At 37.5% G+C, this 16638-nt stretch overlaps 1 protein-coding gene across 1 annotated transcript; it reads left to right on the plus strand.

Moving 5' to 3' along the window:
• Positions 1 to 3308: 3308 nt before the first annotated feature.
• On the plus strand, positions 3309 to 11371 carry LOC141555108 (cystatin-like). The gene is made up of 3 exons (XM_074287717.1): positions 3309 to 4608; positions 8726 to 8839; positions 11113 to 11371. Exons 1-3 carry the CDS (start codon positions 4393 to 4395, stop codon positions 11194 to 11196), a joined length of 414 nt encoding a protein of 137 aa, XP_074143818.1. The 5' UTR covers positions 3309 to 4392; the 3' UTR covers positions 11197 to 11371.
• Positions 11372 to 16638: the final 5267 nt, after the last annotated feature.

Here is a 16638-nt window from a genome sequence, read left to right on the forward strand (position 1 = left end):
TCCTTTATCATAGCTTCTTCAAGAATGTCTTCGGTATGTCTATAGTTTATTCTAAAATTTTATAAAGACAAGAAATTAGATATACAAATCATTATTGATAATTTCTTAGTCACCCATGCAAAAATGCCTATGATTTTTTTAAAGCATTTAGCATCTTTACTTAATTCAGGTATCTTAATAAGTGATTACTCAATGCCTTCAAAATTGTGTTGCCTCCAGGAAAGACCACCATCTTCAACACTTCATCTGCTCTATTTTTTTTTTTGCTATCTTTATTTCCTTAGTATCATAACTACTTCCATCATACAACAGAAATTGATAACTAGCTTTGAAGTTGATCTAGGATTCAAATCTTGCCACTTTTACTTTCCTTTATGACCTGGAACAGACCTTCACCTGTCTGTTTCTTCAGCTGTAAAATGAAAGGGAAGGAGATGGAGTATATGGCCTCTAAAATCCTTTCTACCTCTATATCATTGATATGATTCTATGTAGTATATTAGGGATAGTAATGTTAAAAGTTCAAAAGTGAGGACACTGCTATCATAGAGAAAGCAATTTGTTTTACAAATGTGTTATAGAGATTTTTCCTATTCATTTATTTTCTTTGCAGATATTAAAGATATTCATACTTAGGTATAAATGACTGACAAAATTAATTAACTTGATCTATTTTCATTTTATGGGAAATGAAAGAATTTGGTAGAAGAAATTTATTTCATTACTGCTCCAAAAAGAATAAATATAATAAATTCAAAGACTCATAGGATCATAGATTAGCAATTTAAAGGGACCTAAGAAATTATTTGCTCTAATCTCCTCTTTTTGCACTATACCTTTTCATCCCCTCAAGTTTCCCCCTCTCAAACAAAATTCTTGGAAAAAATTATCTGAATTCTGCCTCCACTCCTCACCTCAAACTCACTCTCCAATCTCTTGAAGTCTGGTTCCAACCTCTCATTAAATTGAAACTGCTCTCTCCATGGTTACTCATGCCCACTTAATTGCAAATCTAATATTCTTTTCTCAATCCTAACCCTAAATCTGCCACTTTTGACACTGCGGACCACCCTCTCATCCTTAATAGTTAAAACTCAATCTTAAAGAGTTTTCATGACACTGATTTTCCCGGTTCTCTTCCCACCTATCTGACAAATTCTCAGTTTTAATTTGCTTGTCCATCCATCACATGATGCTTTCCATCATTGTACCCCAAACTCCATTCTAGTCCTTGTTAAACCTTTTTACTCTTGCTTTTGGCAAACTCAGCATCTTCCATAGGCCTAAATATCATCTCTCTACATATCTAGCTCCAATCTCTTCTGAGCTTCATTTCAGCTTCGCCAACTATCTTTTGGCTTTTTTCAAACTAGATATCCCATGGACATCTTAAAATCAATATGTCCAAAACTAAGTTCATTATCTTGCCCCTCACATCATTCCCTCTTCTATATTTCTCTATTTCTATCAAAGAGACTATCAGCCTTTTCCAGGCTCCAGATTCTCAGACCTTTCACTTTCTCTCACTCTATATATCCAATTAATTGTCAGATCTTTTTTTTTTTTCATTTTATTTTCAACTAACAAGCATTTATTTTTGCCTCCTCCCCTTTGAAAAACAATAATAATATTAACAACAAAAGTTTTCCAAATATGCAAAGTTGAGCAAATTCTCACTTTGTTTAAACTTATAGTTCTAGGATTCCCTACTTTGTGAGTCCAAAACCTCTTTGTTAGGAAGAGGGTTTCTTCAACTCCACTGGATCCCTGAATTGTGTTGCATTGACTGATCAGAGTTCTAAAAACTTTCAAAATTTTGGCTGGTTTGTGTTTTTACATTGTGGTCACTTTATAAATTGTTGTCTTAATTCTGCTCACTACACTCTTAATTTATACACATCTTCCCAGGTTTCTTTGAAACTACCCATTTTAGAAAAGCTTGGAGAGACTTAACATGAACTGATGCTGAGTGAAATGAGCAGAACCAGGAGATCATTATACACTTCAACAACAATACTGTATGAAGATGTATTCTGATGGAAGTGGATATCTTCGACAAAGAGAAGATCTAATTCAGTTCCAGTTGATCAATGATGGACAGAATCAGCTACACCCAGAGAGGGAACACTGGGAAATGAGTGTAAACTGTTTGTACTTTTCTTCCCAGGTTATTTTTACCTTCTGAAGCCAATTCTTCCTGTGCAACAAGAAATTTGGTTCTGCACACATATATTGTATCTAGGATTAGGATTATAACACATTTAGCATGTATGGGGCTGCCTTCCATCTAGGGGAGGGGGTGGAGGAAAGGAGGGAAAAATTCGGAACAGAAGTGAGTGCAAGGGATAATGTAAAAAATTACCCATGCATATGTACTGTCAAAAAAATTATAATTATAAAATTAATTTAAAAAAAAGAAACTACCCATTTTATCATTTCTTAAAGTGTAATAATATTCCATTTCAATAGCCAAATTTTATTATTTTTACCTTTTTTGCATTTCTTTTTACATATTTATTTTTGCATATTATTTTTACCTTTCTTGCATTTCTTATCTCTATCTCTTCTCTCCACTCACATAACAACTGTTTTATTTCAGGCCCTCATCACTACTTACTTAAATTATTCCAGTAACATCCTACTTTTGTTTCTCTGCTGTAAGCTAGGGAATCAAAGAGAAAAAAGGAAATATCAAATGGAGGAGACAAGTCCATATATGAGTATATGCTGCATAAATTTAAAGTGAATAAATACAAGGTAACATCATGCAGTCTGAATGGAAAGGCACCAGCATTTTGGCTGATTCTAGCAAAAATGGTATTTGAGTTATGTCTTAAAGGAAGAAAGGATCTTTATGATGTAGAGGTGGGAGTCAGTGTGAAATCCAGCTGTGAGACAGTGAATATCAATGCCCAGTAGATGGAGAGTCTTGTGTGAAGAACAGAGACAAGGCTCCATTAGCTGGATTTTAAAGTAAAAGAGAGAGTAATCTCCAATGAGGCTGAGGTCAGGTTGTCTAAGGTTTTGAAAATTAAACTCTTAACTGGTTGCTTGGTTAATTAATTAGTTGATTGACATACATAAATTGGTTACAGGATTTGTTTATAATTACACAGATAAGTAGAAACGGTAGGATTTGAATTCAAATCCTCTGACTGCAATACTGATGCACTCTCCACTGCACTACTTGACCTTACAAATATGACAAATGGGGGAAATTATATTGTGATCTAGTGAACAGAAAGACCTGAAGCAAAAAAAATAAATAAATAAATACATAGGAAAAAAAAGCCACACGTGTCTACAATTATGTAAATAAAATCGACTTTAAGTAATAAAACTCAGATCAATTAATCAACAAGTGCCTACTACATACCATACGTTGGATAGGATTGTGGTGCTAACTTGAAACATTTTCTTTCTTTAAAAAGAAAGCCAAAAAAGTATGACCTTGTAGGAAAGTTAAAAAACATTTCATTGCACTGGCCCCGGAATATAGTAGGTGCTTAATATAGAAGGAAGGGAAAGAGTAAGCATTTACATATGTGCCTGTTAGGTGCCAGATACCAAGTGCTTTACAAATATCACTATTTAGTCCTCACACACAAGGGAGATACTGTTAGTGAGGAAACTGACTTCTTCAGGATCACAAATTAGCAAGCGCCTAAGGCCATATTTGAGCTGGGTCTCCCTGTTCCAACTGACTGACCGTTTGGGATACAAGGAAAGATGTCCATTTCCTCAAGAAACTTACATTCTCATGTAAGAAACAAGGATTAAAAAAAACGTACATACAACATAAATAGGTCATCTCAATCAGGTGTGTGGAGGGGAGGAGGAGAAGATGCTTGGGGAGAGAAGCCTTTTAGCTAATTGTGGGAAGGAAGCCGGGAAAGTCCAAGACCCTAATTGATGTTAATTTACTTCCTGTTCTGGGTAAGTTATAAGAATATGGAGAATCCAACCAGGATTTGCAAGCTTAGATCCCCAAAGTGCATAAATAACAAATTCCTTATAATTACGTAATCATAAGACTAGGAACTTCTTGTCATAGGAAAACTAAAACAATGTTAAAGGAATTTTTAAAGGAAGTTCTAAAAGGGAAGGACCCGGCAATCGCTCCTGCCTTTCCATGTGATTCCCCTCCCCCTCCCCATCCCCCCAAAAAAATGACGCTGAGGTAGAAAGTCGGTCTGGGGATCACCGCGGCAGCCTCTTCCCCCGGCTTCCTCAGGGCTGGAGGGCGGGGCGGGGGCGGGGCCGAGCTGGGGGAAGGGCCCAGGGACAAGGTATTTAAATCCAGCCGAGCAGGGTAAGAGCAGCCGAGAGTTGCTGAGTCGGCGGCTGTCTCCGAGTAACAGATTGAGCCTTCTTGCGCGATCGGGTGCTGCGATGGCCGGCCCGCGGTCCTTCCTGCTGCTGCTCCTCGCCCTGGTCTTCGCCGTGCACGCCGAGCGCTTTCCCCGCCTCCTCGGCGGCCTCTCGGAGGCCAACGTAAATGATGAGAGCGTGAAGCGCGCGCTCAACTTCGCCTTGAGCGAATATAACCGGGCCAGCAATGACAAGTACGGCAGCAGAGTGTTCCGCGTGATAGAAGCCAAGAAGCAGGTGGGTGCGGGCTCTGGGGGAGGCGGGTCGGGGTCCCGGGAGGGATGGCCTGGGGCTGGAGCGCGCGCTCGCTCCCCGGCCGCACCCTGGGCCTGCGCTCCCTGTCTGGCGTCTGCCTCAGCGGCGGGGGTCCGGGCGCGCGTCGGAGATCGATGCCGCCCCCCGTGCGCCCCCTCCCGCTCCTGCAGACGCTTGGGGGGGGTTCTCCCCTTGGGAGGGACCTCTGCCCCGGTGGGATCTGAGTCTGGGGGCTGGGCACTAGATCTTCCAGGCCAAGAACCCGTCGCTTGGGATTGCGAATTTTTAAATTGTGAATTTCTTATGAGTATGTGTGTGTCTGTGTTTTTGTAACTTTGTAACTTTATTTCTACGTCTGTGTTTCCGTATCTAAACGTATCACGTAGTGTGCGTGTATATGTGCACCTTTGTGTGTTTAATCGATTGCATACAAAATATGCATATGCATAAATAAAAGATACAGACTGCTGCAGACCAGAGATGTACATAGATAAAGGCTTAAGGTCAGAACTGCATCTAAATTCTTTAGGCCAGGGACACTAGGTAGAATTTATTAAGCACCTACTGTATGCCAAGCACTGCTTAGTTCTAGTGGCTGGCATTAGTAGGCACTTAATAAACACTTCTTGACGTCTACGTGCTCCCGTAGGCTTTTGTCACTTTCTGTTTATTAAAAGGACAGAGGGACAAACGGCTTTTCTTCGTGAGCACGAACTCAGTCCCTAGCACAATATTGGCTACATTATATTTAATATAGAATAGATGCAGCTAGGGTGTCCCAAAAGTCTTAGTGCAGTTTTCAGATATTAAAATACAAACTGTTTCATTAGGACTGCCGTCTTTGCAATCCTCCACGTTTTATTTTATGCACTTAAGAACGTTTTGCTGAGGGGAGGTTCATTTTAGAAAAGATCCTTAAAATATACAAAAATGGTTAAGGAGCTCTGATGTATGTGGTTGATTGGTCTCCTCTGGTTCGGTGCTAGGCAGATACAAACAAACGCTTTCTCCCTCCTCCTCCCTTCAGGCGTTTCTGCACTCGTGCTTTCTTCTTTGCAGTTCCACTCCCTGGGGGTGGACCCCACACTACTGGGAATCTGCGGGTAGTCTTTATTCTTGAGCAAAAGTATTGCATTTTTTTTTTCCATCCCCCAAGCCTCTGATGGAAGCCAAGTTTGTGACTAACACAAAGTAACTTTCCACTGTGAGTCTGAGGAATGAATAAAAGAAAAGAGTTGCTGCAGACCATTTGAAGACTAACCAACACCCTGTTCTTGTGGATGTTACATATTTCCAGTAGCAGAATTGCTCTTTTTATTTTCAATTAAGTAGTATCTCATCTTGACTTTTTAATATATTTTTTTTAAGTCCAGAGGAGAGCCCAAACTTATTGTTTGGCAATTATGATCTCATCTTCCCCCTCCCCCCCACCTAACAATTGTAAATCAATTGTTTTTATTTTTGGCTTATTCTGTTTGTTTTTTTTCAGCCTGGAATGGAGGTTAGAAGGTCACTTTGAGTTGTCACACTTATACTAATGAGGCTTTAGGCAAATCAGTTAATTTCTGGGCTTCTGTTTTTTTTACCTTTAAAATTATGAAGATGGAAAAGATTATCTTTAAGATCTTTTAGTTTCTGAATATATGTTATCTCTGGCAGATTCTCTTCCCCAAGTATACTGCAGATCAGAAAAAAATTGCTTCCTTGACTAAAGGCCAAAATTCACCTCGGGCAAATGATATTCCCTAGTGAAAGTCCCATTTATCAGACGTTAGCCTGGAGTTCCCATTTTTCAGCCTTATTGTAGAATTTGGGATTGCTTTAATTTGCAAACTAGGAATGGTAAGTTAATAGCATATTTGAAAGGCACAGTTAAAAAAAAAAAAAAAGGGGTTTTTTGTTTTTGTTTTTTTTCCCTTTTCTGCCCATTCTCAAAGGTCATTCTGTTCAGCAGTCTGAAGAACTGTTTGTACATTGGGCAGGGCTAGGATTGCCTAATAATTTATGACCTTTAAGGTCAAGCTAGCCTGGACGTTGTTTTTCATTTATGTCTGAGAAATTATTTAAGATCTCTCAAATCTTGGCATTGTTTTGAGGGATCACTATGACAGGGAATTTAGACTTAAAAACTTACAAACTTTCCATTTCTCTGGTCTTTTGAGGGTTGTGGCAAAAGTTACCCAGACTATTCTACTTTAGGGATGGCCACAAAATTGATCTCTTTTCCTGTAGCCATATGAAAAGGAGAAAATATTTTGGATCGAGAATGAATCACTTGAATTAAGTATAGTGGTGAGATTTTTTTGTGATTGTCTCAACATCCTTGAACGTAGTTTCTAGATAGGTACTTTTTACCAGATGCTACAGGTTTCTGACAAACCAGAATCTTAGTAATAATAGTGAACATTTGTATGGCACTTAGAGATTCCCAAAGCACTTTGCATACATGATCTCATTTGAGATTTATAGTAAGAGATGGGAAAGGACCAAATAAGCAGCCTAGTCCATTGTCTTTCTTTCTGAACAAGACTCTTGTCCCATAGCATCCATGGCCATGAATGAGTTTTCCTCCTAACTGAAAAATTATGTAGTTTGAACAAGATGACTTCTCTGGTCTCTTCAGCCCTAAATCTATGATTTTAACCCTAAATTTGTTTCTTTACAACTTTCACCCATTCTTGAGTCAAAACTCAAGCATTTATTGCAATGGATAGAGAAGAGATAATCTTAGAGGGCAGTCTGTAAAACAAAGGATTACTGTAAAAGAATTGAGGGGAGAAAGAGGGGAGGAGTGAGTACTAGCTAGGGCAAGCTTTGGAGATAATCCCCTAGGGTAAAAAGCTTTTGAGGCTAGAGGACCAATCTGTAGGCTATTACAAAGCACTTTACTCACAACAATATTGTAAATTACAAAATTTACCTATTGACCTAATTTTAAAGATCAGGTAATGAGCTTTTAGAGATTACATAATTCTGGATCACACGGTTTCTAAATGTTAATCTTGGAATTTAAAACCTGGACTGTTGGCCAAGGTCAAAGGCTATAAACAGTATTCTTTGTAGTGAAAAATCTATTAGAATTTAAAGGTCACATGACATCTAAATCAAGATCCCAGCTTTGTGACTCTGGGTGAGTCATTTTACTTGTGTGGACTTAGTTTCCTCATTGTATAATATGGAAATTGAGCTGCTTAATTAAATGAAGTCTCCAGGAGTTGTGGAATTTTAGGATAGATTAAGAAACTTGAGGTTCATTTAATTAAAATTGATTTTCCACACTTAGGTAATTCATTTTTGTTGGTAAAGGCACAACTAAATGTGGTTTTAACTAAACTTTTAAAGCCCTAGCAATGGAAAGAACTTTGTGATTTCTTTGTGTTGTCAATTCCTGGTTACAGTGAATTAAAAGTTGAAAGGTCCCATAAGACAGAGAAAGAAGCAACCCTCATTTTACAGATGGGGAAACTGAAATCTAAAGCTGGCATAGGATCAGAATCATAAGTACAGAGAAGGTCTTCTGGTCCAGACTCCATACTTTACAGATAAAGGGAGCCAGTTGTGAAATTTGCCCAGGAACACCTAAGAAGCAAATTCTTGATACAAGTCCTGCTTAAATATATATTTTGTTTTCTTCTTTTAGAAAAGCAAGGTGTTTTAATGCATAGAAGGACTGGCTTAGAACCAGGAAGACCTGGACTCAAGTCCTGCCTTTGACACCTTCTCTATGATCTTTAACACAAGTCATTCAAATCTCCCTGTGCCTCAAGGCAAATTTTTAAGTCTAAGTAAAAAGACAGTTGTCCTACATTAGTGGAAGGAATTTTAATTTCAATAGTTCCTCATAGTAATCAGATTTCACACTTAAAAAAAAAATCTGCTTTATTTCTTCAGTATCTTTAGGAAGTGAAACATTCTGTAAAAATGCATTTTCTTGAAAACTGTATCTTCTTCCAGGGAAAGATAAGCTCTTTGAGCTTACTGGTTTTGTAATTCCTTGTACCCCCAGTACCTATCCAATGTCTTGTTTATGTTTAGTAATGTTTAGTAAATGTTGAATTCATCTTTATTTAATCTACTGATTTGATTTCCTTGTTAACAGCTTGTGGCTGGTTTGAAATATGTTTTTGAAGTTGAGGTTAGTCGAACCACTTGCACTAAGTCTGCCACTGATTTTTCCAACTGTCCCGATCATAAGGAACCACCTCTAAAAAAGGTATGTGACTAAACAAAAAAGGTACTTCATTTTGAGGGTGAATTTGGTGGGAGGGGGGATTCTTTGGATCCAAAGAGATTTTAGATTTTGCTGTCAGAAGCTCAAAATGTGTTTATGAGCCATTGCAGAAAAACCAGGAAGAAACATCAATAAAAGATGAGTCTTGGGGTCAGGCAGGTCTAAAGCCCTGCCTGTGATATCATTTGGGTGACCATAGACAAGACATCTCAGTTCCTGATGAACTCTTTCAGATCAAATTGTAGGCAACTTTTTACTGAAGGGATGTCCATGAAATTAGCGATTTAGAGCTGAAAGGATAATCTTATCCAGTCTTTATTTTGCCCTTGAGGAAACTGAGACATAAAAACTTTAGGGAACATATCCATATAGAAATGGGACTGAGTGCCTGAGCTAATATGTAGTGGAAGCTAGGGATCTCAGAAATACTAGTTAAGGCAAAAAGATGAAAGAAACTAAGGCAACATTTTCCAAAGCCATCAGCCTTTTTTTTTTCTATATGAGTAATAAAAATAAAAGAGGAAAAGATAGAGAATTTCCTGGTTTAAATAACTGCATAAAGTAGTTGAGAGTTAATGAGGACACACATAGTTCTTACACTACTACAGTCCTTAAAGAAATAAAGCAAGACTTATATAAATGGAGAATGATTCAGTATTCATTTGGGACGTGACATAGTAATAAAAAATGGTGAAATTATCCAAGGTGGGGTGACAAGGACTTTGTCTGGGGGAATAAAAGGATGCTGACAACACTGCTCTAGAATAGACTTAATCCTTTCTTCAGCACTGCCTATGCTATACCAGTCTTTCTCCTAGAACAGAACAGCCTGAAAAAATTTTGAAAGTTTTATTCTTGGCTAATTAAGAAGCCTGAATTGCTGGTGACTTACCCATAGTATTACTTAATTCTTTAACTATTTCAGTCTTTACCTCCTTCCTCCAAAAGACAGCAGACACTTTAAGATGGTTCTCCATCACCTAACAGTCTTGACCATCCTTTTCCAACTAAGGTCCCAAAAGACACCATTTTTCTTAAAGAAATGGAATTTGGTTAAAGTAATGAAGTTTCTCTTGCAGCTGCCATTTTCCCTGCAGTTGATCAAGTCTTAGTGCCCACTATGTGCTAGGCACTGGGCTTTCGGTCCTGGAGATACAATTTATTTATTTTTTTTTTAATAATGTCACTTTGAAAGAGCCCGTAGTCAAACAGGGGAGGTAATATCCAAGCAACTGTGTTTTGTGATTAATGGAAGGAGGACACTAGTTAAGGAGAAGTGGGAAAAGCTTTCTATAGGAGATTGCATTTTAGCTGAGACTTGAAAGCAGCTAGAAAGTGGAGATGAGGAGGGAGACATCTCCAAACTTGGAGGAGACCCAGGAGAAATGACCATAATCAGGAGCTGGATTGATGCCATCCTTTGCCATTCCTTTTCCTTGGGGTCCTTAGTTTTCTTCTGTTTCTTCAGGGCTCTGAGGAGAGGTTTACTCTCATTTTTAAAGCTTCCCTTTGCCCCACTCATTTTTCTTGGAGTTTTTGGTTAACAAAATCCAAGTGTGTAGATAGCAACTTAAAAGTTGTAAGGTATTTTATACCCATTAACTCTTTAAGTCTAACTACTACCCCAGGAGGATAATTATCCCCATTTTACAGATGACAAAACTATGGTTCTGAGAGATAACTTCCTAATAACTTCTGCCTGGTTATACATTCAGTCTCATAAGGAACAAAAGTACTTCCTAGTATGATATCCTTATATACAGCCATGTTTTAGTCTACATGTACTCAAGACGTGCTGTTTGGGGTGGGGGCCCATCCTTTTAATCACTGGCCTCATTAGAATCCCCTTGTGTACCATATACTACAGATTTAATTTGTGTATGTGTGTATACACCTGTATTCTTTCTTTTGGTTAAGGAAAGGAAAAAATTCTAATGTATGTGTAATGTATTGAACTGGATAGGAGGTTGGAAAGGATTTCCATAAATGACTAGTCCAAATTCTCAAAGATATTTCCTGTAGCAACTTATAGGGGAATAAGAGACTCAGATGAGTTGATATATGTAAACTTCAGTCTGGGACCCATACTCTGAAATTGGGGTAGTAAGGAATCTGGATCATCATCCTATATCCTAAAATGTCCAATTTGCATACTTATTAGAAAAGGTCATTCAGATCTGTTCTTAAAATGTTTTTTCTTCATGCTCATTAAATGTTTTTTGTTTTCTGTTTGTTTTTTTTCTTTACCTCCTCAGCACTATATCTGCCATTTTGAGGTGTACACTGTTCCTTGGATGGGTAAAACCAGCCTTTTGAAGCAAGAATGCAGAGATGTTTGAGCTTGCATTGCATACATCTGCGACCAATCTGAGCTATAGCAGTTTTCTCTTTTTTGAAAAAAGAGCAATAACACAACCCATTTGATTCATTATTACCTAAGTGTTAGTGCTGTGCAAAGCAATGGTGTAATCTCCCTGAGGTGACAGGAGGAAGAAATAAAGGCTTGTGAGAATACTTCTGCTAATTGGTTTCATATTTAGACTTTCTCTGTGTGTTTTCTAAATACTGCAGATTCTCAAAGATGAGGTTTTGATACAAGTTACTACGTTAATTCAGAATGTGCTAGTTCACTTTTGAAAAGCAATAATTAAAACTAGCTTTTATATATATAATATGAGCATAGTGGTTTCGAATGAGTAAGGCACAAGAGAGTAGAGGCTTAGCTTTAAACATTAGCCCCAAAGCACCCTAATAATCACAGGATATTGTGGGGGGAAATTGTTTTATTTTTGTTAACACATCTGCTCATTCCTGGTTTTTGGCTTGACTCAAGTTTGTGGTATCTCAAAATCCAAGTCTTAAGGGGAAGTCAGAAATCTCCTAATCCAACTCCTTACCTAATATAGGAGTCCAATACAGGTTAAAAATATATGTTAAATCCAGTATGTATGCATATCCATACAATTACCTTGCTACACAAGAAAAATTAAATTAGGAAAAAAATGAAAGAAAAACAAAAATGCAAACACAACAGAGAGTGAAAATGCTATGTTTCGGTCTATGCTCATTTCCCAAAGCTCACTCTGGGTGTAGCTGATTTTCTTCATTACTGAGCAATTGGAACTGGTTTGAATCATCTCATTGTTGAAGAGAGCCACAAGGAAGTCCCCTTCTAACAAGGATTTAAACACTTCTAATTATTGAGTGCACTGCCTTTGTATCTTGTCCTAATGTGGGCCCTGCTCTAATTATTGTAATATTTTAACTTTTCTTAGATTCCTTCATACTGAAGTTAAGTTTTGCTCTCTACAAAACTAATCTGTCTTTGAGAATAACCACTATTTCCTAATATCTGAAAGGGTCATTGTTTCTATTCCCCTATCCAGTTCCCCTCCTCCCCTCCACACTAAATGTCTTCCAACATTACACATATGGCATGGTCATCTTCACATCACCCTAATTGTTGTCTTGCGAATGCAGATGCTTAGCAACATCCTTTTTAATAACATATTGTCTAAATTATGGTACCCAGAATGCTGTCAGGATGTGGTCTGAAGGACACAGTTCCTCTCATGTTCAGCTTAATTAGCATCCTAGCTTTTACTAATATGCCACATATAAAATAATCAAATTGGAATCCTCTGGTAATTCCCTAGAGTCCTGTCTTATAGGTTCTCTTTTAGAGACAGAAAATATCGTTTTCAAATCATGTCTTTTAATACTGTTGTAAGTTGTTGGCCCAATTCCAAGGGATGGAGAGATGATCACTCTCCCTCTCCTAACATTTAGCAGCTAGTGTGTGTGTGTGTATATATACACACACACAACTTAAAAAACTTGCCCCCTCTCTGCCATACCCCTAAAAGATAAGAACAAAACATAATCCATTATATGTATATATACATGTGTTACATGAAGTTTAATATAGTATTTTAAGGTAATTTACATATTTGGTGAAGTGTTTGACATATTCAAGATACCATCGATTTTATAAATCTGACTACCTATTGTCTGAATCCAAACCAATAATGGACCAGGTCTCCTGATTAATCCAAAGGTGATATAATAATATAGGGAGAAAGCCATTTTCTGAAAATTGGCAATTTGCTTAGCTTGGGTACTAATCCATATCCTTAGAATTAGCTTGATAGACTATACTATCATTTTAGTTGAGAAATAAGGGGTTTGTAAAAGCTTTCACAGAAGTTAGGAGAAAAGAGGGGGGAAAAGTTGTTGAATTTTTGATTAGCTTTAATGAATAATAACAATGTTACTATTAAATAACAATAATAATGGTTGGATCTATCACTTGGCATCATACCCTTTCTCCCATAAATTAACACCTCAATAGCACCTAAGATCATGAGATTGGTCAAATCAACAAACATCAGAAGCCTACTGTGTTCTAGGAACTGTATGTACTAAGTGTATTGTGAATACAAAGAAAGGCAAAAATCAACTCCTGCCTTGAAAGACCTCTCACTTCATAGCAGTTGAAATAAAGCTAATTAATGAAAAGTCTAACCAAAAAAAAAAAAAAAAAAAAAAAAAAAAAACTTGATTTCAACTCATCTTTCCACTTTCAATCTTAAGGTTTAGTTAGAAAAAGAATTAAAGTCTTTATGTATCCCAGATCTTCATGATCTCGAGATACTTCCTATCACTCATTCATACAAATCAGTAGAAGTGAATGACTTTAAAAACAATAAACATGTTTTGGAGTTACAAATTCTCTCCTATTACTTCCCCACCCCTTGTATTGAGAAATACTCCACATCAATTACTCAACTGAAGTCACAAATCATTTCCTTATTAGTCACGTTGCAAAAATAATAAATTATACTTCCATTGTATCCTCACAATATCCTCAGTTCTTTATTTAGAGATAGCATTTTAAAATCATGAGTCCTTTAAAATTGTTTTGGTTCATTGTATGAGTGGTATCAGAGGTTCTAATTCACAATGAAATATCACTGTATACAGTGTTCTGGTTCTGTTCATTTTACCTTGCATCAGCTCTTGTAAGTCTTTTTAAGGTTTTTCTAAAAACATTCTCATCATTACTTAGATCATATTATTCTACCACAATCATATACTACAACTTTTTCAGTTATTTCCCACTTGGAAGATATCCCCTCGATTTTCAATTATTTGCCACCGGAAATGGATGAGTCTTGAAAAGTTGAACAAGTCTCAGCAGATGCTGTCATGCCTTAATTAGCTTATGCAGGAAGTCAGATCAACCAGGGTATAATTGCATCCTTCACTTAGCAGTCATCAGCCTCTATAATGTGTCTCCCAGTATCAGGTTTCATTGCACTTGTTAGTTCCTGTACTATTCTGGGGTGTTGGACTTTTTTTCTTTGATTTCCTTGGGACACAATCCCAAATATGTTCAATCCTGGTTCAGCATTCAAATATTTATTGCTGAATCAAAGGACATAGACAGATCAGTCAATTAAATATTGTTGGGTACCATGCTCTATGCTAGGTGCTAGTTTTATAAGTGTAAAGAATGAAGCAATTCTTGTTCTCACTGATCTTACATTCTAAAGGGAATTATGTAAAAATATATGTAGCTTAAAAGTAAGGTGAGTTATTACAAATATATGTAAAGTAGTTTACTATCCGGCTGGTTGGGAAAGAGAATTAGCAAGATGGAGCAGAAGTTCGAGCTTGAGCTGGGTTGTTGAAGCAGGACTAACACCTCTTGTATGAAAGTTGCCAAGGCTTTTCGAGGATATTCATCACCTGTGGTGTCCACCTTCACCAACTCTCCCCTGTACTTCCGATGAGCTAACAATTCAGCCACACTGGTCAAACCTTCTTGGTAGATGGGCTAATCCAGGATGAGTGTAAGTGACAGGCCTCAAACCCACTGATAAGTTAGCAGAATGTCTGCCTCAAGGATGTGAAACGTCCCTTGGCAGAATGGGTTGATGAGAACAAGAGTGGGGCTGAAGACTTTGTATCACCCGGCCTCCTTAAAAGTCTAATTCCCATGTGAGTCATGACATCCCCAATGATATCAATGATATCATGAACTACAAAGGAGAGAAGGACTTCCTATGTACCCAACATTGGTTTCATTTAGGCCAGGAATGAAAAGCTTTCCTGAATATAATTAGTTTAGCCAATTTCATCTAATCTATGGATTCAAGGTAACAAATGCTCCTCATCACAATGCCCTTTTGTTAGTTAAGGAGGGTCAGAGTCCAAGATCACCTAATGATTAACTGCCTTTGAGGAAAGGAAGAGACAGACAGAAACCAACAGAGATAAAGAGGGGATGAACTGATGCTGAGTGAAATGAGCAGAACCAGAAGATCGCTGTACACTTCAATAGCAATACTGTATGAGGATGTATTCTGATGGAAGTGGATATCTTCACCATAAAGAAGATCCAACTCACTTCCAGCTGATCAATGATGGACAGAGACAACTACACCCAAAGAAGGAACACTGGGAATTCAATGTAAAATATTAGCACTACTGTCTATCTACCCAGGTTACTTATACCTTCGGAATCTAATACTTAATGTTTAACAAGAAAATTGGATTTACACACATATATTGTATCTAGGTTATACTGTAACACATGTAAAATGTATGGGATTGCCTGTCATTTAAGGGAGGGAGTAGAGAGAGAAGGGGAAAATTTGGAAAAATGAATACAAGGGATAATGTTATTAAAAAAAATTACTCATGCATATATACGGTCAAAAGAATTATAATTATAAAATTAATAAAAAAAAAAAAAAGAGAGAGAGAGATAAAGAGGGGAGGGGCAGGTGGCTGTTTCCTTGTATCCTAATTTATGATCTGTTCCATCTTGATATCTCCTAAGATCTTCCAGCTAAAATAAAACTTCACAATTCCACCATCCTTTTATTACTGCTACATCTTTTTTTAATTAATTTTTTTTTTTAATCTACAAGATCCTGGCCCGCCAGCCACCTGGCACTATCTCTTAGGATTCTGGCTTACTTATAGAAGCAAGTATCATTCAGCCTTAGGCAGAGGCCCAGGCTTCTTAGCAATCTGCAAACATAACCAGTAACCCAAAAACTCCTCCCCCAAAGCATACTTCAACCATTCATTGCTTCTACCCATTCTGTTTGCCTCTGGGCTCTGAACCACTTTAGTGTGGATGGCATTCAAAATGTCATTCTATTTAAAAGAAACCCAAGGTGTGCCAACTGCTCACTTTCCAACTTTCTAAACTTTCTCCATGTTGCCTGCTGGTTTTCCTGTGTCATCTTCAGCTTCTACAAGACTCCCAAAAAATTCTCATTTAATTTTTTATGCCATTCTATGATATATCAAAACCATGATGGGAAAAGTCATGATGTAGAAGAGATAATTGTAGAGTCAAAAGAGACGCAAGTTCAAATTCTGCTCCTGATGCGTGTAAGCTGTTGAACCATGGCCAATTCATTGAACATCTCTGAGTCTCTATTACATCTACAAAGTGGGAATTAGAATACCTTCAATATTATGAATTATGTAGGGTAATTGTTAAGAATCAGATGCACATAAAGTGATTTGCAAACCTTAAACTGCTTCATAAATATTACCTATTATCATTATTAGAGTCCAGAGTCTCCAGTGGGTCACCTTGAGCTCTGTCCCTTAGGCAATGGTACTGCCTTCTCTGGAGAATTGACTCAAACAACTACAGTAGGAGATTTTCCTCTCTTACCTGCTAACCTGAGCCACATAGTAGCCATTTCTGACATAATTGGAATTATAGTCGCAGTGGGATAGGTTGGGGCATGAAA

The sequence above is a fragment of the Sminthopsis crassicaudata genome, chromosome 2 (genome assembly GCF_048593235.1).
Source record: "Sminthopsis crassicaudata isolate SCR6 chromosome 2, ASM4859323v1, whole genome shotgun sequence".
Lineage (NCBI taxonomy): Eukaryota > Metazoa > Chordata > Mammalia > Dasyuromorphia > Dasyuridae > Sminthopsis > Sminthopsis crassicaudata.